This window comes from Anomaloglossus baeobatrachus, chromosome 8, assembly GCF_048569485.1.
Source record: "Anomaloglossus baeobatrachus isolate aAnoBae1 chromosome 8, aAnoBae1.hap1, whole genome shotgun sequence".
Classification (NCBI taxonomy): domain Eukaryota; kingdom Metazoa; phylum Chordata; class Amphibia; order Anura; family Aromobatidae; genus Anomaloglossus; species Anomaloglossus baeobatrachus.
Window position 1 is genome coordinate 41,977,537 of NC_134360.1, and position 18,469 is coordinate 41,996,005.

The 18,469-nt window shown below is 43.5% G+C and overlaps 1 protein-coding gene across 1 annotated transcript in view; it reads right to left on the reverse strand.

The window, feature by feature from the left end:
• KBTBD12 (kelch repeat and BTB domain containing 12) overlaps positions 1–18,469 on the reverse strand; it is a 106,089-nt gene that overhangs the window by 66,082 nt on the left and 21,538 nt on the right. The window contains exons 2-4 of the mRNA XM_075321511.1: positions 14,057–15,225; positions 10,291–10,561; positions 159–309 (exon numbers count right to left, since the gene is read on the reverse strand). Coding sequence (XP_075177626.1) covers positions 159–309; positions 10,291–10,561; positions 14,057–15,126 — 1,492 coding nt within the window. The 5' untranslated portion in view covers positions 15,127–15,225. The remainder of the gene's footprint in view (positions 1–158; positions 310–10,290; positions 10,562–14,056; positions 15,226–18,469) is intronic.

Genomic DNA, 18,469 nt, shown 5'->3' on the forward strand with positions numbered 1-18,469 from the left:
CCATGCATGGGCTTCCCCTTCGTTCGCCATGAGCATTCATGCATGGTCTTCCCCTTCATTCGCCATGAGCATCCATGAATGGGCTTCCCCTTCATTTGCCATAAGCATCCATTAGTCTTGTGCCTTAGGCAATCTGCCCCTGAGCCACATGCACTTACCCAAAACGAAGATTTCGCCATCAACCACAGCAATGCTGAACCGATACTTGGAATAATTCATGGGAGCCAGCAGTTTCCATTTATCAGTGACGGGATCGTACTGCAACAATCGGTGGCTCAAACGGTCAGGTTCATCATCAAGGTGATCTGTCTGTGGATATAGAATATTGTAAATCATTAATTCTTTAATCTGTGCTTACTATTCCCCGTCGTGTCTCACACACTTAAAATATGTAGACCTCTAGCAAGTACATACGGCAGTCTATATACATTATATAGGTGATGGTGTGACTGCTGGCAGTATGATCTATGTAATGTATATACAGCAGTTGCAGTCTCCCCTACACAATGTACATATAGCAGTCTATATGCATTTTATAGGTGACACTGCAACCATTGGCAGTATCATCTGTGTAATATATATAAAGCAGTTGCAGTATCACCTATATAATGTATATAGCAGTCTCGGTATCACCTACATAGTGTATATACAGCAGTCTATATACATTATGTAGGTGATACTGCCACAGTGTATAGAGTGGTGAGGGGCATGACAACATAAACGCAAAATTCACTGATTGGGGCTAATAGATGTTATAGTATGTGGGCTGGTGAGGTTTTGCTTTTTGGTCTGAGTCTGGCCCTGACTGCACCAGCAGAACAGTGAGTGCAGCTCTGGGGTATAATGCAGGATGTAACTTAGGATCAGTACAGGATCAGTAATGTAATGTATGTACACAGTGACTGCTTCTTCTGTCTGAAGGTGAAGGTATATTTTCGGTCCAGCTTCGCTTGTGTTCTGGCTTCTCTCTGCGCTTCATTATAACCATCCCTCGTTAGCCCACTCGTCTGCTGGTTTTATCCTCCTCCTTTTTTTGGTTTGCCATTTACATCTCAGCAGAGAATAATCATTTTTATTGTCTTCGAAGCAAAACATGTTCTACTAATTTGATAAGTAACAGGCAAAGCGCACGGCGCTGATGAAGCCGCTCGCTGGAGCTGGTAAGCTTCGCCTTCCTTCCTGCCATCTGTTTTGAGTACCGACTGACAAAAGCAGAATGTCTAATATTAATGCCAGTTTTGGTTCATCAATAAACGCCCACCTGCAATGTATGTGATGGAAACCCCTTCCATTCTGGCCTCTCTGCCTCTTACAATTTGGGCATGGAGTAACAGAGCAATGGTCCTGGCACTTAGAGCTGTGTAACTATAGTGGGTGCCGAGGTAGCAGATGCATCCGGGCGCTGGAGGGGCCCTTCTACTAAAAATAGCAGCTAGTTACACATTTTTCATTGGTTTTCTGTAACCCCCAATTGTGGTAAATCACGCAGCCACAATGGGCTGTGCATTATACTATATGGAGGACTATGGGGTGTGCATTATACTATATGGAGGACTATGGGGTGTGCATTATACTATATGGAGGACTATATGGTGTACATAGTGCATTATACTATATGGAGGACTGTGGGGGTGCATTATAACATATGGAGGACTATGGGATGCATTATACTATATGGAAGACTATGGGGTGTGTATTATACTATATGGAGGACTATGGGGTGTGCATTATACTGTATGGAGGACTATGGGTTGTGCTTTAAACTATATGAAGGTATATGAGTGTGTATCATACTATATAGAGGACTATGGGGTGTGTATTATACTATATGGAGGACTATGGGGTGTGTATTATACTATATGGAGGACTATGGGGTGTGTATTATGCTATATGGAGGACTATGGGGTGTGTATTGTTCTATATGGAGGACTATGGGGTGTGCATTATACTGTATGGAGGACTATGGGCTGTGCATTATACTATATGGAGGACTATGGGTTGTGCTTTAAACTATATGAAGGACTATGAGTGTGTATCATACTATATAGAGGACTATGGGGTGTGTATTATACTATATGGAGGACTATGGGGTGTGTATCATACTATATAGAGGACTATGGGGTGTGTATTATACTATATGGAGGACTATGGGGTGTGTATTATACTATATGGAGAACTATGGGGTGTGTATTATATTATATGGAGGACTATGGGGAGTGCATTATACTATATGGAAGACTATGGGGTGTGTATTATATTATATGGAGGACTATGGGGAGTGCATTATACTATATGGAAGACTATGGGGTGTGTATTATATTATATGGAGGACTATGGGGAGTGCATTAAACTATATGGAGCACTATGGGGAGTGCATTATACTATATGGAGGACTCTGGGCTGTGTATTATATTATATGGAGGACTATGGGGTGTGTATTATATTATATGGAGGACTATGGGGAGTGCATTATACTATATGGAAGACTATGGGGTGTGTATTATATTATATGGAGGACTATGGGGAGTGCATTAAACTATATGGAGCACTATGGGGAGTGCATTATACTATATGGAGGACTCTGGGCTGTGTATTATATTATATGGAGGACTATGGGGTGTGTATTACACTATATGGAGGACTATATGGTGTGCATTATACTATATGGAGGACTAAGAGGGTGCATTATACCATGTGGAGGATTATGGGCTGTGCATTATACTATATGGAGGACTATGGGGGTGCATTATACTATATGGAGGACTATGGGGAGTGCATTATACTATATGGAGGACTATGAGGAGTGCATTATACTATATGGAGGACTATGGGGTGTGCATTATACTATATGGAGGACTATGGGGTGTGTATTATATTATATGGAGGACTATGGGGTGTGCATTATACTATATGGAGGACTATGGGCTGTGTATTATATTATATGGAGGACTATGGGGTGTGTATTACACTATATGGAGGACTATATGGTGTGCATTACACTATATGGAGGACTAAGGGGGTGCATTATACCATGTGGAGGATTATGGGCTGTGCATTATACTATATGGAGGACTATGGGGGTGCATTATACTATATGGAGGACTATGGGGAGTGCATTATACTATATGGAGGACTGTGGGGTGTGTATTATACTATATGGAGGACTATGGGGGGTGCATTATACTGTATGGAGGACTATGGGGAGTGCATTATGCTATATGGAGGACTATGGGGAGTGCATTATACTATATGGAGGACTATGGGGGGTGCATTATACTGTATGGAGGACTATGGGGTGTGTATTATACTATATGGAGGACTATGGGGGTGCATTATACTATATGGAGGACTATGGGGAGTGCATTATACTATATGGAGGACTATGGGGAGTGCATTATACTATATGGAGGACTATGGGGTGTGCATTATACTATATGGAGGAGTATGGGGTGTGCATTATACTGTATGGAGGACTATGGGTTGTGCATTATACTATATGGAGGACTATGGGTGTGTATCATACTATATGGAGGACTATGGGGTGCATTATACGATATTTAGGACTATAGGGTGTGCATAATATAATATGGAGGTCTATGGGGTGTGCATTATACTGTATGGAGGACTATGGGGGTGCATTGTTCTATATAGGGGACTTTGGGGTGTGCATTATAATATATGGAGAACTATAGGGATGCATTATACTATATGGAATACTATGGGGGTACATTATAATATATGGAGGTCTATGAGATATGCATTATTCTTTCTGTAGGACTATGGGGGTGTATAATAGTATATGGAGGGCCATGTGTGGCCAATAACACTATGTGGGGGCTATTAATATATTTGGAGGGCTATGTGAAGTCAACAAACTATTTGGAGGACTATGAGGGAGCTTTTATACGTTATGGAGGTCTATTTGAGGGCCATTATACTATATGCAAGCAATTATACAGTGATGCTTTGTGCGGGCTCCATCATACTGTGTGGAGGGCTGTGTGGGGTCCATCATACTGTGCGGAGGGTTAGCGGGGGCCATTATACAGTGTTAAGAGGTGTGTACAAATTGTCTCTCCAGGACTGGAGACAAACTCTAGCGCAGCGCCACCTATTGGAAGTAGCGATCCTAAAAGTTAAATGTGGATTTTTAACAACCCTTTACATATAACTTAGGATATATATGCCTAGATCAGAATCCCAATTTTCAGACACGGTGTTTCGGGGTGCTTGCCCCTCGTCAGTGCAAAGTATGGGGTGTCTGATCTGGCTCATGAGAAAGCTATGTGGGGATCACGGGGGAGTGTGTAAGCCATTATACTGTAGGTAATCCCATTATACTACATGGAGGGCTGTGTGGGGGCCATTAGACTGTTTTGGAGGTCTAGTAGGGGCCATTATACAGTGTGGGGGCCATTATACTGTTTTGGAGGTCTAGTGGGGGCCATTATATTGTATGTAGGCTTACTATACTGCATGGAGGGCTGTGTGGGGGACATTATACTGTTTTGGAGGTCTAGTGGGGGCCATTATATTGTATGTAGGCTTATTATACTGCATGGAGGGCTGTGTGGGGGCCATTATACTGTTTTGGCAGTCCAGTGATGGCCATAATACTGTATGTTGGTCCATTATACTGCATGGAGGGCTGTATGTGGGTCACAGCTGAGGATCATACTGTGTTGGGGTCACCATACTTTGCCAGGATAGTTGAGGGGGGTACATCATACTGTGTGTATAGAGGGTACTGTGGAGGAATGTACTGTGGGGGGATCATACAGTGTTTGGGGGGCACTTTTGTTTACATCATACTTCAGGGATGCAATGAAAGGGAATCTAGGGGCTTCAATAGGAGGACAGTCACTTTGTTAGGGCTGTAAAGTTGTGAGATATGTTGTTATGTGACCAGATGAATATTATCTATTTTATTTAATTTCTGCTATGGGGCCCCATGATTTCTATGTCCGCCCTTGTGTACCCCAGTTGCTCCTTATTGTGGGTCTAAACAGAGGCATAACGTGAAGTTCGGGGGCTCAAATGGGACATTTCTAAAGAGCTCCGTTACCTTCCATGCGCCATTTATAATAACGATATGCTCCAGGGGTCTTCGGTGACTATCAGTGCACCATCCCTATTGACAGCTGACAATATGAAAGGGTTAAGAGCTCATTATCCCGTAGTCTGAGCTGCGTGCTCCCCGGAGGGCGCAGATGGGCCGGTGCCCGCAGGCGGCCCCTCACACTGCCCGCTGTAAGTTGCCTGTGGCATGTAAAGAGTGGGCAGATTTTGCCTCCTTCCTGTATATATATTTTTTTGCAATATAAATAACTCCCCGCTCCTGACAAGCTGTCACTTTATAATAATGCATTAACCCCTTCAGTGCCGGCAGCTCCTGCGAGAAACACAAGAGACAATTCAAGAAATTCAGGTAATTATGTCAGAGACTCCTCCGAGATTCTGTCTTATCTTCTGCCTCCCACAGCAGAAACAGTCAAGTAAACAGCAAAGAGAAGATGTCATTATTCTTGTAGGAACTAAGACCCTACTAGAGTTGTGCCCCCGCTCTCCGACACTGGCAAATCTGCCATATTGTGCAGGGATGCCTCCCCTCTCTCCCATAGGGCTATACCTAATAATACAAAATTGTTGGGTCTAAGGGGCACTTTGCACACTACGACATGGCAGCTGCGATGTCGGTGGGGTCAAATTGAAAGTGACGCACATCCGGCGTCGCAGGCGATATCGTAGTGTGTAAAGCCTTTTTGATACGATTAACGAGCGCAAAATCGTCATAATCGTATCATCGGTGTAGCGTCGGTCATTTCCATAATTTGGAAATGACCGATGTTACGATGTTGTTCCTCGTTCCTGCGGCAGCACACATCGCTGTGTGTGAAGCCGCAGGAGCGAGGAACATCTGCTACCTGCGTCCTGCGGCTCACGCCGGCTATGCGGAAGGACGGAGGTGGGCGGGATGTTTACATCTCGCTCATCTCCGCCCCTCCGCTTCTATTGGACGCCTGCCGTGTGACGTCGCCATGACACCGCACGACCCGCCCCCTTAATAAGGAGGCGGGTCGCCGGCCAGAGCGACGTCGCAGGGCAGGTGAGTCCATGTGAAGCTGCTGTAGCGATAATGTTCGCTACGGCAGCTATCACCATGATATCGCAGCTGCGACGGGGGCGGGGACTATCGCGCTCGGCATTGCAAGCTTCGGCTTGCGATGTCGTAGTGTTCAAAGTACCCCTAACTCTATAGTGAAATGTTAAATACCCCCCTCCAAGGGCACAAGCACTATGTGAAAGGGTAAGGGCGGCGTCACACGCTACGATATATCGGGCGATATGTCGTCGGGGTCACGGATTCCGTCATTAGAGATATCGTAGCGTGTGACACTTCTGAACGACTGTGAACGAGCAAAAATACTCACCTTATCGTTGCTCATTGAAACGTCGTTCATTTTCATAATGTCGTTCCTCCTTCTGCGCGCCGGTTGTTCGTTGTTCCCGAGGCAGCACACGTCGCTCCGTGTGACACCCCGGGAACGAGGAACACAGCTTACCTGCGTTCCGCCGGCAACGAGGAAGGAAGGAGGTGGGCGGGACGTTATGTCCCGCTCATCTCCACCTCTCCGCATCTATTGGGCGGCCGCTGTGTGACGTCGCTGTGACGCCGAACGTCCCTCCCCCTTCAGGAAGTGGATGTTCGCTGCCCACAGCGAGTTCGTTCGGGAGGTAAGTGCGTGTGACAGGGGGTTTATGACTTTGTGCGCCATGGGCAACAAATTGCCAGTGACGCACAAACGACAAGGGAGGGTGCGATCGCTCATGCGATCGCACGATATATCGTTCCGTGTAACGCCGTCCTAAGGGCAAGCCTGCTGGGTGGATGAGCGAAATGATTGGTAAGACTGGTCTAGTGGTTACATCTGTAAGGAGTCCTGAGAACCTACTCCTACCTGTCGGCATCCGCGGCTCCTCCTTTGATGAGCCAGCTTGGCGTGATGTCATCATTGCGGTGTGACACACACACAACAATGCGCCAGGCCAGCTAATCACAGGAGGAGCCACAAATACCAGTAGGTAGGAGGAGTGTCACGCTAAATACGGGGAAGCACCAAGCTCACGGCAAAAGGGAAGGGAAACCCTGTGTCTAAGGAAAGGGAAGATGGTGACCCTTGACCAAACCTACTGCTGGTCCCTGGGTTCCCTCACCACCCTAGATAGGTTCTGCACCTATGCACCAAGTCGGATCCCTGACCCTAGGGATCCCTACATCTGGTCCCCAGGGTCCCTCACCATCCTAGATAGCTTCCTCACCTATGCGCTGAGCTGGATACCTAACCCTAGGCATTCCTAGTACTGGGCCCTAAATAGGGAAGGGATAGGAGGAGCTCTTCGTCAACCCCACTAAACAACTATAGAAGGCACAAGGGGGAAAAGCATGAACTAGTTATCATTAGATGACTCAAGTAGAAGTTCAGCAGAGTTTTTAGCAACGATATCAAAGAGGAGTACAAGCCACCTGCTTGCAACCAAGGCTTGAAGGAACTGAAAATATCACCAGCACCAGTCCAAGGAAGGAAGGGGTATTTAAACACCAAGGGAATACTGATGACCAACAGCTGGCTGGAAGGTGAGCTCCTCCTGGGTCCAAAACAGAGAGAGATGAATCCAGTAATGAATACTGACAGCAGGAACAATGGAAAGTCAGGGAACATTCTGTGCAGCCAAATGCTGTGACCTTCTATGGCCAGAAACCACATGACTGTCTGTCAAACACTTGACAAGGAGGTTCTAAGGGCTCCAATCCAGTGGCCAAGAAATACGTGGATCAGGTTCCTACGAATATATGCACTCATCTCTATTGCAGGGGCAAAAAAGTAGAATTCCCAGCCAGGGGCAGACATATCCTTGGTGCAACCTGTGGGGCCGCATTGGAACCCCCAAAAGGTAAGGTGAACCATTTCTTCCTCCAAAGCAGGCTGAATTGTGCATAATGACATAATAATGGACTACAAAGGACCTATGTATTGTTTTTGCACAGGGGCCCTCTCCTCTCTGTGTCCACCATTGCTCCCAGCATTTTCTGACCAATGAGCCTCTTGCGTCATCAAGCTATACTGCGCCTTTATCCCTTTACGGTATTGCCAGCTATGTACTGCGAGATATATACTATTTTGCGACATGTTCCCAATGTACAGGACAAACAAGACCCCAAAAGATTGTTCAAACACAGACCAGACCCCTCCATTTACATACCACCCCACACCGCATATAACCTCCTTGGCTGGAGTTATGGCCCAATTTACCACGAGTCCCTAATACCCCCCCTCATATTGAGACCCATTCCCCTCATTCTATATTCAGAAATTACTTTTTCTCTTCCTTTTCTTATCTCTCTTGGTTTATTGATTTGTTAGTTTGGATTTTATGCTCAGTTCTCCATCTACTGCCTTAAAGAGGTTTTTCACTTTTACAAAAGTGGTCCATAAACCATTGCAACATACGCAGATAGTCCTGGCCCTCGTCTGGTCCAGTGCTGCCTCCCCGTAGCTCCTACCATTTCTGTGATATGGCTGCAGCATTGGCGTCAAAACTACATCGTACATCATTGCTGCAGCCAATCACTGAGCTCATCAGGTCTCACGATCTGCATCAACAGAGCTGGTGAACTCAGTGACTGACCGCAGTGGTGATCAGCGCTGTAGTTATTCGCTGGACCTGGTGGGATGAGTACTATTTGTGTTTTTGCCTTATACAGCTATGTAGCTATTTTGCGAAAGTATCTCGATGACTATGGAATAGCAGGGAACCAGGGCTTCCATGCTGTCACTCAAGCTAGGGGACCCTATGTTATCCGTTAACCCAGGGATACTCCTGATGGTGGAGAGGCCTGAGTCTCCTTCCTGGCCCTGCTCCTGACCAGTCCTGATCTAATTCCTGACGGAACAGGAGTGTGATCAAACCCACAGATAAAGACAGACAAAGGAATATCAAAACTCTGTCACACAGCACGCATACAGAAAGGTAAAGACAGTAAGCAGTTCAGGAGGAAAAACAAGAGCAGGAAGGAAGCTACAAAACAACAGGGGTAAACTCCACAACCGCACAAAACAATAAACAAAACTTTCTCCAGTAAGTCTGGGACACCACACCTCACGGACCAACATAGAAAAAACTATAGCTAGCATGGGTGGAAGGATAATAATAACAATAGACAATAAGGGATTCAGGGGGAGAAACAAGAGCAGGAAGGAAGTACAAAACAACAGGGGGTAAACTCCACATCTGCACCGAGCAAAGAACACAACTGTCACCAGGAAATCTGGAACATCACACCTCACAGACCAATATAGAATAAGCTATAGCTGGCATGGGTGGAAGGATTCAACCAACATAAATAGGAGAGGAGCAGATGTTGATAGGTCTCCCCACAACATGTGAGCAAAGGAGCAAGCAGACCAGATGAAATTAACTCTTGCTAGCCTGCCTATGAATCAGCACACAGCAGGTCGACACCCGAGTCTGCCTATGTTGATCCCAGACTACCATTGGGCGGAGTGTCATAATCTGCAATCTGAACAGCACCCAACACCGCCATGACAGTTGGTTAAGTTTGGGCAAAACTCTGTGTGACAAAAAGTGGAAAACTCCTTTAATGGTGGGCTTGTGCTTCTACACAGTAGCTAGTTCAGAGAAGATGAGCTTCAGCATAAAGCAAGGAGAAGGGAAGACAGAAGATGGATTTTAGACTATCTTAGACTCCAATGCACAATGCAGATTAGCTGGAGTCACTGATCATGGCGACTGATATGTTAATTTATATGTAGTTATGCTATATCCGGCCATATATGTAGATTTATAATGACCACATACTGTATATATACGATAATATACAAGGAAAATTCTATTTTCAGCCGCTGCACCTCAGCTGTCACGAATGAAGCATTGAGCGTCCTCCAGAGCGGCTTTCTTTTACTGTAGTGATTTATATATATGTTAGTTCAGGCTATACATTGCATTGTTTGCATATAGGTCTGAAGTTCACCGGCTATGATTTATGGGCTCTGTCACCTTAAACAAATCATCTCACCAACTCTGTAGATGGCCTCACACTATCACCGGGAGAATATATGAGGCTGGGGTCTGGGTAATATATTCAGAAGACCCCTACAAAAATACTAAATCCTTAAATGCGGCCAATCAGTGGTGTCATAGCTGCAACGTTCTTTCCTGCAGCTCCCCTGCAGGAAAGAAGAGGTATAACACATATTAGCTCCTACTAACCTGTAGTGTCCAGCCACCCATCACATACAGCTTATTGTTGAGCGTGACCACGGCATGACAGGCCAAAGGAAGGGGCAGCGGGGCCACGCTCCTCCAGGTGTCCGTATCCGGCAAGTATTTTTCCACACAGTTGGTAACGACATAATGGTTTTTCAGCTTCATTTGGCCGCCAATAATGTAAAGATCATTGTGAACAGTGCCCAATGCATACAGCTCCCGGTACTCAGCGGTGCACAGCTTCTCCCAGCAGTAGTTACCTCGGTTGTGATACCTGGTGATAAAACATTTGCAAGAGATTTTACCATCTTCATCAAAGTGCATGCATCTCACACATACTGACGTAAATGTTTTACCCAACTTTCTCATAATCCTGGATGGATTCTTTGCAGCATAATTTATGCAGATATGCTACTTGGGAACCTGGGTTGACAGCTCATCTGGGTGCTACAGGGGTAGTCACATTGGAAACAATGATGGTAGCCTTATTGCAGGCTTTAATGGAATATTGGAAGCTGTGTTGGTGACCATAATGTAAGCCATGACTGTGACCATGATGGAAGCCGTGATGGTGACCATAATGAAAGCTGCGATGGTGCCGTGACTGTGACCATATTGGAAGACATAATGATGACCCTAATGAAAGCCATGACGGTAACCAAACTGGAAGGTGTGATGGTGACCATAATACAAGCTGTGATGGTGTGACCATAACGTAAGCTGTGATGGTGACCATAATTCAAGCTGTGATGGTGACCATAATAGAAGCTGTGATGGTGACCATAGTTGAAGCTGTGATGATGACCATAATGTAAGCCGTGACTGTGACCGTATGATGGTGACCATAATGAAACCTGTGATGGTGACTATAATGAAAGCCGTGACTGTGACCATGGAGGAAGCTGTGATGGTGACCATAATGGAAGCTGTGATGGTGTCCATGATGGAAGTTGTGATAGTGACCATAATAGACGCTAAGATGGTGTGACCATAATGTAAGCCGTGACTGTGACCATGGAGGAAGCTGTGATGGTGACCATATTGGAAGCCATGATGTAACCATACTGGAAGTTGTGATGGTGACAATAATGAAAGCTGTGATGGTGACCATATTGGAAGCCATTATGATGACCATAATGAAAGCAATGACAGTAACCATACTGGAAGCTGTGGTGGTGACCATAATGGAAGCCGTGATGGTGACCATAATGTAAGCCGTGATGGTGACCATATTGGAAGCCGTGATGGTGACGATATTGGAAGCTGTGATGGTGACCATAATGTAAACCGTGATGGTGACCATAATGAAAGCTGTAACTGTAACCATATTGCAAGCAATCATGACCACCATGATGGCATCAATCATTTATGAGTATATTAGAAATAAGGACAGTAACGATAATGGACGTAGCAATGGTAAGCATACTGCAACCATGACCATCATATTAGAAATAATGATGTTGACCCTAATGGAAGCCGTCATGAAGTCTATATTGGATACAATGGTGCCAGCCTTATTACAAGCAATGATGGTGACTATAAAGAAAGCAGTGATGGTATCAATGTTGGAAGCAGTGATAGAGAACATATTGTTTGTCACTAGGAAGTAATGGAATATTTAGGTCAAACTTCTTCCTGGTCTTTAAATTAAGCTGAGGAGAAGATCAGATGGATCCTGACAAAACAAAACCAAAAGGAAGAAAAGAAGGTGGGAAAATAATTGCCTTTAGCCTATTTTGAGAGTAAAGCAAAAAAATTAATAAGAAAGCAGCCAATTCCTTTAGGGTTTTATCATTGTGCCTTTTATTTTTAGAGCTGAGCGTTCTCAGAACTTGCCTCTTTAATGCTGCATTTCTGCTCGTTCATTGCTCCCATGTGTCCTGCTCGGAAACGTCTCATTCATTCATCCAATATCCGTAACTCACCGTCCTCGCTCTCCTCAAATTTACACATCTAGTGATAATCAGCCCTAATTAATGTGAAAGCTGGAATTTACCAAGAGGGACAATGACGTGAGGTTTGTGTACTCATTCCATGGTCGCTCACTTTTCATCTTGTTACGGAGAATGGGGCCAAGTCACCCTCCGATGCAAAGTCTAATTTCTTTTGTTGATCTAGAGAGGGGGGCCCAGGAAGATTCATAAGAATTGGAAAGGGGTAGATTTTGGAGTAGGGTAGGGTAAAGGTATAAAGTTAGGGTAAGTCTGCATGGTTTAAAGTGATACATTAAAGGTGGGGTCAGGGTATAGTGTTAGGTAGGGTTGAGTTATAAGGTTGGGTTTGATTAGACCTAGGGCACTAGGGTAGGGTCATGGTATAAGTTTAGCAGGTGAGACTAGGGTTATGATTAAGTAGGATTAGGCCAGTGGTCCCCAACATGTAGCTCGGGAATCACATGTGGCTCATGGGCCTAAGATGTGTGGCTTATGGCTGTCTTCCAGCATGGTGGTCTAGCAATCAGCTATGAGGAGCAAGTCTCCAGATGGTGACTTCTCTGACTATACCCCCTCACAGAAGACCTAATCTGGATGGGAGCAGGGTGGGAACCCCAGGATCTTGGTATATTACCTCAGTGTGATTTCTGTCGAAAAAGTTTGAATTCAATTACTCTGGTAAATGTTGCTCTGCGTGTCATTACTGTGAGGGATGTGGGAGCTGGATGAGGCTCGCAACCTTCTCTGACACCTGAATGTGGCTCTCAAGGTCAGAAAAGTTGGAGATCTCTGGATTAGACTATACGATTAGTGTGTTGGGGTATATGGTTAAGGTAGGATCAGGGTAAGAAGTTAGGTAGGGTTGAGTTATAGGGTTGAGTTTGATTAGAGTTAGGGCACTAGGGTGGGGTCAGGGTATAAGGTTAGTGGGTGAGAGTAGGGTTATGATTAAGGGGATAAGATCAATGTATAGTGTAATTAGGATTAGGCCAGTGGTCCCCAATGTAAAGCTCGGGAATCACATGTGGCTCATGGGCCTATGATGTGCAGCTCATGGCTGTCTTCCAGATTGGTGATCTAGTAATCAGCTATGAAGAGCAGGTATCCATATGGTGACTTCTCTGAGTAGACCCACACAGAAGAGCTAATTTGGATGAGAGTAGGGTAGGAACCCCAGGATCTTGGTATATTACCTCAGTGTGATTTCTGTCAAAAAAACTTTGACTTCAATTACATTAGTAATTGAAGCTCTGGGTCTCACTACTGTGAGGGATGCGGGAGCTGGATGAGCTCAGGGTAATATCAGTGTAGAAGGTTGGGTGGTTTTGTTAGGGTGTTGGTAGGGTCAATGTGTAGAGTAGAAGATAGATTAGAGGTTAAGGTGTGTGGTTGGGGATTATCGTAGTAAGGTTAGATGTTTATGAATGAAAACAAACTTTAGAAAAGTACTACCATAACATGTTTTATTCCTTAACTCTATCTATATGTGGATGTAATGTAGTGTTTGTGTGGTAATATAGTCACCAATCGCCGTCTTCCCCAGTTTCCAGCGCTGCTCCAATCCCCTTCTCACTCATGTAACCAAAATTATACCGGATCACACTGGGGTTCATGTGTGAGTCAGAAGTCGCCTTCACAATACAAGTTCATGGAGCAGCTGATCATAATTCCATAGACTTAAAATGTAAAGCGATTCGAACTCGCACATAAACCTCAGTGCGATTCCTGGGAATTTCGGTTACATGAGTGAGAAGAGGATTGGAGCAGCGCTGGAGTCTTTAAACTAAGCAAAATTATACCAACCATCACATTGGAAAACATTGCATTGTACTGACCTGCAGATCTCGATACGACTGTTCTTCTGCCTGGACAACCTCACAGCTGTTGCTTCACCAGCCAATATAATATCATTGTTTTCGGTCACCACGCCCATTATCACTGAGCCCAGCACCTCTCCTTGCTTTGGAGATGGCATGTAACAAATTCTCCCCGTCATAGGAGCAAAGCAAAAACTGGCATCTCCATAACTTCCATATTTCGACCTGATGCCCGATGCATTATTGCCAAGGCAAAGGAGAAGACTTGTGGTTTCCATTCCATAGCGGAGACTTAGAGACACTTGAGTAGACTTCTCAATAGTTTCCAGAGCCTGTTCAACCATGTCGTAGCACTGGGCATTACACAAGAGGATGGTGTTCCTTTTCCTAGCTTCTCGAAGGAAAGATGGGCTGATAAGTAATAACCTGACTTTTTTCAAGAGGTCAATAAGGTGTTGAGATCTTAGGTTCTTGTCATAGTTCACCCATCTTAGAACTAGGTCTAGGATGCTCTCTTCACGAGAAACGTTGAGGTCATCAGAAATTATCATGGCCATCAATTGGTCAAAGTCAACTTCTAGAATCTCCTCGTGAAGGCCAACCTCACTAAAGTGTTGATATAAGTATTTCTTGGACTTTTCTTCTAAGTCATCTGCACTTATTTGTTTGGAAAAGTAGAAGATCCCAATACAGTTGGATGCATCCATATGGTCCACCATGTATGTCTGGCACATCTTGAAGATATCATCCATCTGCATGAAATAAGCGGCGGTGGCCACTCCTTGGACAGTTAGGTTGTTGATGTAGAGTTGTGACGTGTACATGTACTCCAAGATGATGGAGACACTTCCAGCGGTGATGTCATGGAGAGTCACTTCTGTTTGGTTACATTCCACCAAGCCACAGGTGAACATGGCCCTGAAATATGGACTGAATGAGGCCAACACCACCCGATGACATGGAAACTTCTGTCCCTCAGCAACCAGGACTATATCAACCAGCTCTGCTGAGGCGCGCATCCCGTTGATATGTTCCAATAGTTTATGACTGTGTTGATGTTTACTTTTCATATCAAAGTTCGTCTCCATGATGAAAAGCAATGGGCAACCAGGATAATCACGTATCACAGGGAAAAGGTTACGTTCTGTTCAGATTATTTGTTCCAGGAGAAAATCCGGAGTTGTGAACTGGAAACAGGAATAAACATGTAAGAACGACCTTTATAATGAGGTGAATGTCAGCATGTTTAGAGACATTAAAATATTGAAAAATATTGATTATTTTTGCTTTCTCATCTGTGGATCAAATTGTAAGATCCGAAAAATGATCTATCATCTACTCTATCTATCCATCTATTCTTTTATCTATCTATCTACAGTCCCTGACAGAAGTTATGTCGCTTATCTATGTTATGCAAATAAAAGCTTATAACCTGACTTTAAATTCATCCATTGGTTTTATAAATTACTCTTTTGAAAGCTGAAACCCTCCCAAATTTGGTTTAGGTTATGAAAATAAAGTTGCTGCAAAGTTGAAATATAGATCATTTAATGAGCAAAGAAAGATCAGATTTTTGCAAGACAAAAGTTTTGTCGCCTTGCCATATAATGCACCCAATCCTAGTTTACATCCTCACCTGTGCTCACTAAATGATCGGTTAATTAGTGGGTGTGTATAAAAAGAAACCCAGCACCCCAGACGTTCAGTGGAACTGCAACTTGACCTCTGACAACATGCCAAAAAAATCCACCCTGCGACCAAAGCCTTGATTATTGATAGGCTGAAGACCAGATCCACTGCAGAGGTGGCTGGCACCTTTTAATGTGTTTCAGCGTCAAGTGCAAAGAATTAAAAAAAGATTTGAAGAGACTGGAGATGTTTTTGGCAAGTCCAGGTCCGGCAGACCCCACAAGACAACTGCTCAAGAGGAAAGTTTGTTGGTTAGACAATTCAAAGCCAGCCCCTCTTCCACTGCAGCAGAGCTCCAACAGGCCTGGTCACCTCAAGTCCCTGTGTCAACTAGAACAGTGTAGGATTCTGTCTCGAAATGGCCTCCATGGTCGAATCAGTGCCTAGAAGCCAGCACTAAACAAAAGGCAAATAAAAAAAATGTGGCATTTGCCAAGTCCCACAGCCTGCTAAACAGATGGACGCTGGAAAAGTGGCAGAAGGTGGATTTCTCTGATGAATCTTAAGTTGAATTACACCACAGCCACCGCAAATCCTGCAGGAGACCTACTGGAGCCCGTATGGATCCAGAAAACAATTAAGTTTGGTGGTGGAAAGATCATGGTCTGGGGTTACATTCAGTATGGGAGTGTGCAAAACATTTGCAAGGTGGAAGGCAATATCAATAGCCTAAAATATCAAGAAGTATTAGCTACCTCTTACATTCCCAATCATAAAAGGGGTCAAATTCTGCAGCAGGATGGTGCTCCATCTCATACATCCATCTCTACAAAAAAGTTCTTCCTGGCAAAGAAGATCAAGGTGCTCAAGGACTGGCCAGCCCAGTCACCAGACATGAACATCATTGAGCATGTTTGGGGTAGGATGAAAAAGGAAGCTTAGAAGACAAAACCAAAGAATCTAGATGAACTCAGGGAGATGTAAGACTGCATTCTTTGCTATTCCTGATGACTTCATCAATAAATTGTATGAATCATCGTTGAACCGCATGGATGCAGTCCTTCAAGCTCATGGAAGTCACACAAAATATTAAATATGGCTCTAATAGCACCACAACTTCATTCACCAATGTTATGCAACATATCTTTGTATTAGAAGTTAATTATTTGTTTAAATTTCACATTACTTTCTGTGGGCGACAAAACTTTTGTCTTGTCAAAATCTGACCTTTCTGTGTTCAATAAATGATCAATATTTCAGCTTTGCAGCAACTTTATTTTCATAACCTAAACCAAATTTGGGAGAGTTTCAGCTTTAAAAAGAGTAATTTATGAAACCAATGGATGAATTTACAGTCAGGTTATAAGCTTTTATTTACATAACATGGATAAGCGACAGAACTTCTGTCAGTGACTGTATCTATCTATCTATTCTTTTATCTATCTATCTATCTATCTATCTATCTATCTATCTATCTATCTATCTATCTATCAACCAATCTATCTATCATTTTATCTATCTATCTATCTATCTATCCCTCTAGCTATCCATCTATTCTTTTAGCTATCTATCTGTCCCTCTATCTATCCATCCATCCATCTATTTATCCATCTATCCTGTTATCTTCCCATCCATATTTCCTTTTATCCATCTATCTTTTATCTAGCTATCCATCTATCTACCCATTCATCCACCTATCCTTTTATCTATCTATCCATTCATCTTTCATTTTATCCATCAATCCTTTTATCTATCTATCTATCCATCCATCCATCCCTCCATCCATCCATCCATCCATCCATCTATCCTTTTATCTATCCATCCATCCATCTATCCTTTTATCTATCCATCCATCTATCCTTTTATCTATAAATCCATCTATCTATCCATCCATCTGTCCATCTATACTTTTATCTCTCTATCATCCATCCATTTATCCAGCTATCCTGTTATGTACCCATCGATCTATGCTTTTTATCTATCTATCTATCTATCTATCCTTTTATCTATCTATCCTTTTATCCATTTATCTATCTATCTATTATCTATCTATCCCTCTATCTATCTATCTATCTATCTATCTATCCTTTTATCTATCTATCTATCCTTTTATCTATCTATCTATCTATCTATCTTCCATCCATCTATCTGTTGAAAAAACTTTCAGACCTCCATTTATCTGTCTGTCCATCTCATATCCATCCCTCAAAAGTAAATTGTCCATGTACAGAAGGTTTTCTTCTTCTCAGATTTATCTATGTATCTTTGCCTGACCTAACAATTATCTTTTTAATGCTCAGAAATCTGCAATAACATATGGCAGCCGGCTAATAAACCCATCACAGTTTTCACCTCTTAACTAATTCTCACGAGAGATGATTATTTTTTCACTTTTTGACAGTGCACCCGGGCGGATCGCACATGAGATGTTTCTTTTACTCTTTGTTTTTATGTTCTAATTGCTATAACGTTGCACTTATATTTCAAAAATAAATTAATACTTTGCTTTTAATGAGGCTCTGCAGTCATCCTATCTCCCTATTGAGATAAAAGGATGGCAATGTGCAGTCGCAGATAATACTGATGTGGAAGGAAAATTTCTACTAAAATGGTAAATAGAAAAGTAAACAAAGAAAGTTACTTTTTAGCTTTTATCTTTTCTGCCAATCAGTTGGGTGAGACTAGAGGTGTCGCGTGACACTCCTGCTATATGACCAGTTATAAATCCAGTTTCTTGGAGTCAAAGGGACAGAACTCAATTATATTAGCACCATAAATTGCAATTATGGTGGCTTTTAGGTG